The sequence below is a fragment of the Phoxinus phoxinus genome (assembly GCF_949152265.1).
Source record: "Phoxinus phoxinus genome assembly, chromosome: 7".
Lineage (NCBI taxonomy): Eukaryota > Metazoa > Chordata > Actinopteri > Cypriniformes > Leuciscidae > Phoxinus > Phoxinus phoxinus.
Window position 1 is genome coordinate 40,777,533 of NC_136882.1, and position 10,000 is coordinate 40,787,532.

A 10,000-nucleotide genomic window follows, 5' to 3' on the forward strand; every position below is an offset into this window, starting at 1 on the left:
ATAATAGCAATCCGCCGTTATAATAGCGATCCGCCGCTATAATAGCGATCCGCCGTTATAATAGCGATCCGCCGTTATAATAGCAATCCGCCGTTATAATAGCAATCCGCCGTTATAATAGCGATCCGCCGTTATAATAGCAATCCGCCGTTATAATAGCGATCCGCCGTTATAATAGCGATCCGCCGTTATAATAGCGATCCGCCGTTATAATAGCGATCCGCCGTTATAATAGCGATCCGCCGCTATAATAGCGATCCGCCGTTATAATAGCGATCCGCCGTTATAATAGCAATCCGCCGTTATAATAGCGATCCGCCGTTATAATAGCAATCCGCCGTTATAATAGCGATCCGCCGTTATAATAGCGATCCGCCGTTATAATAGCAATCCGCCGTTATAATAGCGATCCGCCGTTATAATAGCGATCCGCCGTTATAATAGCGATCCGCCGTTATAATAGCAATCCGCCGTTATAATAGCGATCCGCCGTTATAATAGCAATCCGCCGTTATAATAGCGATCCGCCGTTATAATAGCAATCCGCCGTTATAATAGCAATCCGCCGTTATAATAGCGATCCGCCGTTATAATAGCAATCCGCCGTTATAATAGCAATCCGCCGTTATAATAGCGATCCGCCGTTATAATAGCAATCCGCCGTTATAATAGCGATCCGCCGTTATAATAGCAATCCGCCGTTATAATAGCGATCCGCCGTTATAATAGCAATCCACCGTTATAATAGCAATCCGCCGTTATAATAGCAATCCGCCGTTATAATAGCGATCCGCCGTTATAATAGCGATCCGCCGTTATAATAGCAATCCGCCGTTATAATAGCGATCCGCCGTTATAATAGCAATCCGCCGTTATAATAGCGATCCGCCGCTATAATAGCGATCCGCCGTTATAATAGCAATCCGCCGTTATAATAGCGATCCGCCGCTATAATAGCGATCCGCCGTTATAATAGCAATCCGCCGTTATAATAGCGATCCGCCGTTATAATAGCAATCCGCCGTTATAATAGCAATCCGCCGTTATAATAGCGATCCGCCGTTATAATAGCGATCCGCCGTTATAATAGCGATCCGCCGTTATAATAGCGATCCGCCGTTATAATAGCGATCCTCCGTTATAATAGCGATCCGCCGTTATAATAGCGATCCGCCGTTATAATAGCAATCCGCCGTTATAATAGCGATCCGCCGCTATAATAGCGATCCGCCGTTATAATAGCAATCCGCCGTTATAATAGCGATCCGCCGTTATAATAGCAATCCGCCGTTATAATAGCAATCCGCCGTTATAATAGCGATCCGCCGTTATAATAGCGATCCGCCGTTATAATAGCGATCCGCCGTTATAATAGCGATCCGCCGTTATAATAGCAATCCGCCGTTATAATAGCGATCCGCCGTTATAATAGCAATCCGCCGTTATAATAGCGATCCGCCGTTATAATAGCAATCCGCCGTTATAATAGCGATCCGCCGTTATAATAGCAATCCGCCGTTATAATAGCGATCCGCCGTTATAATAGCGATCCGCCGTTATAATAGCAATCCGCCGTTATAATAGCGATCCGCCGTTATAATAGCGATCCGCCGTTATAATAGCAATCCGCCGTTATAATAGCGATCCGCCGTTATAATAGCGATCCGCCGTTATAATAGCAATCCGCCGTTATAATAGCGATCCGCCGTTATAATAGCAATCCGCCGTTATAATAGCGATCCGCCGTTATAATAGCAATCCGCCGTTATAATAGCAATCCGCCGTTATAATAGCGATCCGCCGTTATAATAGCAATCCGCCGTTATAATAGCGATCCGCCGTTATAATAGCAATCCGCCGTTATAATAGCGATCCGCCGTTATAATAGCAATCCACCGTTATAATAGCAATCCGCCGTTATAATAGCAATCCACCGTTATAATAGCGATCCGCCGTTATAATAGCGATCCGCCGTTATAATAGCGATCCGCCGTTATAATAGCGATCCGCCGTTATAATAGCGATCCACCGTTATAATAGCGATCCGCCGTTATAATAGCGATCCGCCGTTATAATAGCAATCCGCCGTTATAATAGCAATCCGCCGTTATAATAGCAATCCGCCGTTATAATAGCAATCCGCCGTTATAATAGCAATCCGCCGTTATAATAGCGATCCGCCGTTATAATAGCAATCCACCGTTATAATAGCAATCCGCCGTTATAATAGCAATCCACCGTTATAATAGCGATCCGCCGTTATAATAGCGATCCGCCGTTATAATAGCGATCCGCCGTTATAATAGCGATCCGCCGTTATAATAGCAATCCACCGTTATAATAGCGATCCGCCGTTATAATAGCGATCCGCCGTTATAATAGCAATCCGCCGTTATAATAGCGATCCGCCGTTATAATAGCAATCCGCCGTTATAATAGCGATCCGCCGTTATAATAGCGATCCGCCGTTATAATAGCAATCCGCCGTTATAATAGCAATCCGCCGTTATAATAGCAATCCGCCGTTATAATAGCGATCCGCCGTTATAATAGCGATCCGCCGTTATAATAGCAATCCGCCGTTATAATAGCGATCCGCCGTTATAATAGCGATCCGCCGTTATAATAGCGATCCGCCGTTATAATAGCAATCCGCCGTTATAATAGCGATCCGCCGTTATAATAGCAATCCGCCGTTATAATAGCGATCCGCCGTTATAATAGCGATCCGCCGTTATAATAGCGATCCGCCGTTATAATAGCGATCCGCCGTTATAATAACAATCTATAAATCATGTTCCGGGGGCGGGGTTTATGCAAATATTAGGCTGGCTGATGTCACTAACCCGGAGGAATGTCGTGTAGTTCCACCAGCCGTTTGTTGTAGTCCTTTTCTTTAAAAGCAAATATCTTCCTTTGCTCTGAACTTTGAGCGTTGTAACTTTGCAGATGTTGTTTATGATCAAACACAACATTACACACTAACTACACATTACACACTAACTACAGTTACACACTAACTACACATTACACACTAACTACACATTACACACTAACTACAGTTACACACTAACTACAGTTACACACTAACTACACATTACACACTAACTACACATTGCACACTAACTACAGTTACACACTAACTACAGTTACACACTAACTACACATTACACACTAACTACAGTTAGAAAAGTAAAATCATAATCATCCACCGCTTTAAGGTGTTCATGGTCTGAGGTACAGGACTGTGTGTGTGTGTGTGTGTGTGTGTCAGGCCTGTGTAACTCGCTGGACAGCTGGATGATCGCGCCCAACATTAAGCAGAACCACTACACGGTCCACGGCCTGCAGAGCGGCACCCGCTACATCTGCATCGTCAAGGCCATGAACCAGGCCGGCAGCCGCAGCAGCGCGCCGGGGAAGCTCAAGACCAACAGTGAGTCACAGATCGTACACCCCGATCCGGGTCCAGAGTGTGTGTTCTCGACCAGACACTGGAGTGTGTGTGTGAATGAGCGGCCAGAACACATTCAAGTTTCTGTGTTCTGTAGAACGGTGTCGTGTTAGCGGTCGCTAAGTTATCGCTGTAAAGCTGCTGTGGAACTCTATACTGATAAACCACTGGAGACTTGACTTGACGCTGTTGTTGAATCTCAGGCCAGCCGTTCAAGCTCGACCCGAAGTCGGCCCACCGTAAGCTGAAGGTTTCTCACGACAGCCTGACGGTGGAGCGCGACGAAGCCTCGTCCATGAAGAGTCACGCCCAGGACCGCTTCGGCTCCGGCAACTACGGCGTCACCGGGAACGTGTTCATCGACAGCGGACGCCACTACTGGGAGGTTCTGATCGGGGGGAGCACATGGTAACACACACACACACACACACACACACACCTCGCCGGGCAAAATGACCCGAAGCCCTAAAATGACTTCTTTTTTTTTTTAAATCACTAGATTTGATCAATAAATAATAAATAAAGAGTAATTTAAGCACATTCATCGCAACTTAAATTAAAAATAACTCACAATTTCATGCATAACCCTTTTAATTCAGCTCAAAATATCTTACATCGGGAGTCTTCACCGACATCATGTGGGAAACAATAATAAAATAAGATGATATTTCATGACTCTAGATGGGCTTATATCTCTATATGGAGCAGATGAGCTGTTCCTCTGGGTCCTAAAGCCAGTTAACTTCAGTGTGAGTTCAGATACACATGTAGATACACATCATTTTTTACTTTTTTAGTTTGAATTTTGAGCATTTTTATGTTTCTCTGTCTGTACTGAAGCATTCCTCGCATTCCATTCGTTCCTAAGGGGGTCAATATATACATGCATGTGTGTGTATTTATATATACAAAATAATTATACTTCGTACACACACATATATTATGTAAACAAACTTTTATTTTGGATGCGATTAATCCCGATTAGTCGTTGCCCAGCTATAGCTTGGTCCGCCCTGTAAATGCTACAGCGGTCATGATAGCTCTGGACTGACGCTCTGTAATTCCTCACAGGTTTGCGATTGGCATCGCATATAAATCGGCTCCCAAACACGGCTGGGTGGGGAAGGACTCGACGTCGTGGGTCTTGAGTCGCTGCAACACCTCGTGGGCCGTGCGGCACAACAGTAAAGAGTTCCCGATCGAGCCGTCTCCTCACATGCGGCGCCTGGGCGTTCTGCTGGACTACGACTCCGGGTCGCTGGCGTTCTACGACGCCGCAGGAACACAACACCTCCACACCTTCGACATCTCCTTCTCTCAGCCCATCTGCCCCGTCTTCAGCGTGTGGAACAAGTGCTTGACCGTCCTGACCGGGCTGCCCATTCCTGACCACCTGGAGACCGGCGACCCGCACGACTGAACCCACGTCACGAGCCTCTGTCACACACTGCTGTTAACATGCGTCAGTGTACCAATCAAAAACAGCCCAAAACACGTCAGTGTACCAGAACCAGCGCAAACGCCAATCAAAAGCAGCCCAAAACACGTCAGTGTACCAGAACCAGCGCAAACGCCAATCAAAAACAGCCCAAAACACGTCAGTGTACCAGAACCAGCGCAAACGCCAATCAAAAACAGCCCAAAACACGTCAGTGTACCAGAACCAGCGCAAACGCCAATCAAAAACAGCCCAAAACACGTCAGTGTACCAGAACCAGCGCAAACGCCAATCAAAAACAGTCCAAAACACGTCAGTGTACCAGAACCAGCGCAAACGCCAATCAAAAACAGTCCAAAACACATCAGTGTACCAGAACCAGCGCAAACGCCAATCAAAAACAGCCCAAAACACGTCAGTGTACCAGAACCAGCGCAAACGCCAATCAAAAACAGCCCAAAACAGGTCAATGTACCAGAACCAGCACAAACGCCAATCAAAAACAGCCCAAAACACGTCAGTGTACCAGAACCAGCGCAAACGCCAATCAAAAACAGTCCAAAACACGTCAGTGTACCAGAACCAGCGCAAACGCCAATCAAAAACAGTCCAAAACACGTCAGTGTACCAGAACCAGCACAAACGCCAATCAAAAACAGCCCAAAACACATCAGTGTACCAGAACCAGCGCAAACGCCAATCAAAAACAGTCCAAAACACATCAGTGTACCAGAACCAGCGCAAACGCCAATCAAAAACAGCCCAAAACACGTCAGTGTACCAGAACCAGTGCAAACGCCAATCAAAAACAGCCCAAAACACATCAGTGTACCAGAACCAGCGCAAACGCCAATCAAAAACAGCCCAAAACACGTCAGTGTACCAGAACCAGCACAAACGCCAATCAAAAACAGGTCAAAACACATCAGTGTACCAGAACCAGCGCAAACGCCAATCAAAAACAGTCCAAAACACGTCAGTGTACCAGAACCAGCACAAACGCCAATCAAAAACAGCCCAAAACAGGTCAGTGTACCAGAACCAGCGCAAACGCCAATCAAAAACAGTCCAAAACACGTCAGTGTACCAGAATCAGCGCAAACGCCAATCAAAAACAGCCCAAAACACGTCAGTGTACCAGAACCAGCACAAACGCCAATCAAAAACAGCCCAAAACACGTCAGTGTACCAGAATCAGCGCAAACGCCAATCAAAAACAGCCCAAAACACGTCAGTGTACCAGAACCAGCACAAACGCCAATCAAAAACAGTCCAAAACACGTCAGTGTACCAGAATCAGCGCAAACGCCAATCAAAAACAGTCCAAAACACGTCAGTGTACCAGAACCAGCACAAACGCCAATCAAAAACAGTCCAAAACACGTCAGTGTACCAGAACCAGCACAAACGCCAATCAAAAACAGTCCAAAACACGTCAGTGTACCAGAACCAGCACAAACGCCAATCAAAAACAGTCCAAAACACGTCAGTGTACCAGAACCAGCACAAACGCCAATCAAAAACAGCCCAAAACACGTCAGTGTACCAGAACCAGCACAAACGCCAATCAAAAACAGTCCAAAACACGTCAGTGTACCAGAATCAGCGCAAACGCCAATCAAAAACAGCCCAAAACACGTCAGTGTACCAGAATCAGCGCAAACGCCAATCAAAAACAGCCCAAAACACGTCAGTGTACCAGAATCAGCGCAAACGCCAATCAAAAACAGTCCAAAACACGTCAGTGTACCAGAACCAGCGCAAACGCCAATCAAAAACAGTCCAAAACACGTCAGTGTACCAGAACCAGTGCAAACGCCAATCAAAAACAGCCCAAAACAGGTCAATGTACCAGAACCAGCGCAAACGCCAATCAAAAACAGCCCAAAACACGTCAGTGTACCAGAACCAGCACAAACGCCAATCAAAAACAGCCCAAAACACGTCAGTGTACCAGAATCAGCGCAAACGCCAATCAAAAACAGCCCAAAACACGTCAGTGTACCAGAACCAGCGCAAACGCCAATCAAAAACAGCCCAAAACACGTCAGTGTACCAGAACCAGCGCAAACGCCAATCAAAAACAGCCCAAAACACGTCAGTGTACCAGAACCAGCGCAAACGCCAATCAAAAACAGCCCAAAACACGTCAGTGTACCAGAACCAGCGCAAACGCCAATCAAAAACAGCCCAAAACACGTCAGTGTACCAGAACCAGCACAAACGCCAATCAAAAACAGCCCAAAACACGTCAGTGTACCAGAACCAGCACAAACGCCAATCAAAAACAGGTCAAAACACGTCAAAGTACCAGAACCAGCGCAAACGCCAATCAAAAACAGCCCAAAACACGTCAGTGTACCAGAACCAGCGCAAACGCCAATCAAAACCAGGTCAATGTACCAGAACCAGCGCAAACACCAATCAAAAACAATAATTAAAGGGACAGTTCACCTGAAAATGATCATTCTGTCGTCATGTCGTTCCAAACCTGTAAGACTTTCCTTCATCTGAAAAAAACTAACGAGGATATTTTAATGAAATCTGAGAAATCGCTCAGTTCTGTGTGACATCTGAGAAGGACACCACGGCCTGGCAGCATCTGGAGATCGGCTTCATGGCAGGCGGCACAATTTCTCCTCTGGCAACTGAGGTTGGGTCGGACCCTCCAGGACCGAGTTTGGTGACCCCTGCACTGGACCCTTGCTTCACAAACTCCATGATAAATATTCGAGAAACTCGAGGAAAATATCCAGTGTGCAAGAGTGGAGTCCAAGCCAAGTAAGTCTCGCAGCAACTCTGTCGTCAAAGGCCAACGGACAGGCGAGCAGTTCTACGCCAGCGGTAGACCAACTCCAGCAGTCCTGGAGAAGCCCAAGCCTCGGACGCTGGTGTAAAGCAGACCTCAAAGACACCCGGCGACTCTGGACGCGGCTAACAGCCTTGAGCAGATCACCAGCACGGGTGGTATCAGGTTGGCTGCTCCCCAGACTCCTGTGGCCGTTGACCATGGCCAGGTCTCGCTGAGCCGGGCCAGGCGACTGGAGAGGCTAGTGAATGCCCACGTGCGGATGCGGCTCGGACTTCCCAAATGCTGTAGCAGCGCTGGACTCTACAGCGCCGGAGCCCTGGCACTGCCAACTTCTAGCTTGGTTGAAGATTTCAAGAGTGCCAAGGTGAGGCTGACTCCCGGGCCCCTGTGGTGAGGGCCGCCACTGCTACCCTAGCAACAGGGAAGAAGCGGACCCCAGCCGGTCCACAAATCTGCTCTCCAGCGTGGCGTAGCGGGAGGCGTTGGCCTCGGGACTGACCCTTCGCAGGGAGCTTGATTGACAGGTGATCTGCCCAATCATACTTCGCCATCCGCCATTTTGTCGGACAGAGCAGTCAGGAGAGTTAGTAGATTACCGCTGGAGGATGTGAGCTTGAGAAGCGGAGTGTACTGACGTCTCTCCGCGGTTAAAACAACATTCCTTCTGATGTTCATTCATGTTTATTTGATGCTATAAATGAACTAGAAGGAAGAGATGATCGGGTCACGAGCCGCTTTAACTGAGCGATCTGACACACACATTAAAGAGACACAAAACGCTATTTATTGTTTAAATTTCTTTTTTTTTAAATGACCAAATTTGAAAGGTAAGACTTTGTTTAATATCATAAGTAATCGAAAAGTGAGTTGGTCTGTGTCTGTCAGTGTGTCGTCCTCTTTGCTCCGCGTGTGCTTTTCACTGCGTGAGAACATGGTGTGTGTGAGAGCGGCGTAGCTTGTCGGACATAGCAACAGTAACTAAGGGGGGCGTGTCTTCGCGAACAGTCTCTGGCAAGAGGCGTCTGCAACCGAACGCCGAGGCGTGGGGCGAGAGGAGGAGCCAGACGCTCCGGAGCCGGAGCGCAAACCAAGTGGGGTCGCCGGATGACGTGGGAGGGAGTCGAGGAGAGAAAAGCTGAGCGTCCTCGTCTGAGCGATGTATCGCCCTCTCACACAAACCTGCAGCTATGCCCCATCCGGGCCCCTGTGTACGACCCCTGCCACTCTCGAGCACACCTGCTGGAGGACTCACTCCACAGATCGCCGTGCAGACGCAACCAGGCGGAGGGTGTAGCCGGCAAACTCCAGTGCAAGAGCGTGTCCATCAACGCCCAGCGTCGCTCGCTCGAGAGGGGGACAGGCCCCTCGAATCCTGATCTGACCACTGAACGCAGCCAGCGACGGGCAGATCCAGAGCCGGAGCTCATGTTCCCTCCGGAGATTGCAACGACCACCCTGCGCCCTGACCTCGTCCAGCTCGCCTATAGAACGGACAGTCCCCTGGGAGGACGCCATGGAAGAAGCTGCGCTAAGAAGCTTTCCCTAAAACATCTTCATGTGTGTTCTGGCGATGAAGTGGATAATGAGAGTTTTTCCATGTTTGGGTGAACTGTCCCTTTAAGGCCAAACACTACAGGCCAATATGTCTATTAGAGTGCAGATCGGGCCGAATTTTTCTGTCCGAACCCGACCCGAGCCCGACAGAGCAGTAACCGAACCCGACCCGAGCCGACAGAGCAGTAACCGAACCCGACCCGAGCCGACAGAGCAGTAACCGAACCCGACCCGAGCCGACAGAGCAGTAACCGAGCCCGACAGAGCAGTAACCGAACCCGACCCGAGCCCGACAGAGCAGTAACCGAACCCGACCCGAGCCCGACAGAGCAGTAACTGAACCCGACCCGAGCCCGACAGAGCAGTAACCGAACCCGACCCGAGCCCGACAGAGCAGTAACCGAACCCGACCCGAGCCGACAGAGCAGTAACCGAGCCCGACAGAGCAGTAACCGAACCCGACCCGAGCCCGACAGAGCAGTAACGAACCCGACCCAAGCCCGACAGAGCAGTAACGAACCCGACCCGCGCCCGACAGAGCAGTAACGAACCCGACCCGAGCCCGACAGAGCAGTAACGAACCCGACCCGAGCCCGACAGAGCAATAACGAACCCGACCCGAGCCCGACAGAGCAGTAACGAACCCGACCCGAGCCCGACAGAGCAGTAACCGAGCCCGACCCGAGCCCGACAGAGCAGTAACGAACCCGACCCGAGCCCGACAGAGCAGTAACGAACCCGA

At 49.0% G+C, this 10,000-nt stretch overlaps 1 protein-coding gene across 2 annotated transcripts in view; it reads left to right on the forward strand.

Annotated features, from left to right (window-relative positions):
• The window catches only part of mid1 (midline 1), a 40,303-nt gene extending 32,985 nt beyond the window's left edge, over nucleotides 1-7,318 (forward strand). The window contains exons 8-10 of one of the 2 annotated variants that reach the window (XM_079619929.1): nucleotides 3,275-3,436; nucleotides 3,658-3,862; nucleotides 4,526-7,318. In XM_079619929.1, the coding sequence (XP_079476055.1) occupies nucleotides 3,275-3,436; nucleotides 3,658-3,862; nucleotides 4,526-4,874 (716 nt within the window). In that variant the 3' untranslated portion in view covers nucleotides 4,875-7,318. The remainder of the gene's footprint in view (nucleotides 1-3,274; nucleotides 3,437-3,657; nucleotides 3,863-4,525) is intronic. The other variant, XM_079619928.1, reaches the window with a different exon arrangement.
• Nucleotides 7,319-10,000: the final 2,682 nt, after the last annotated feature.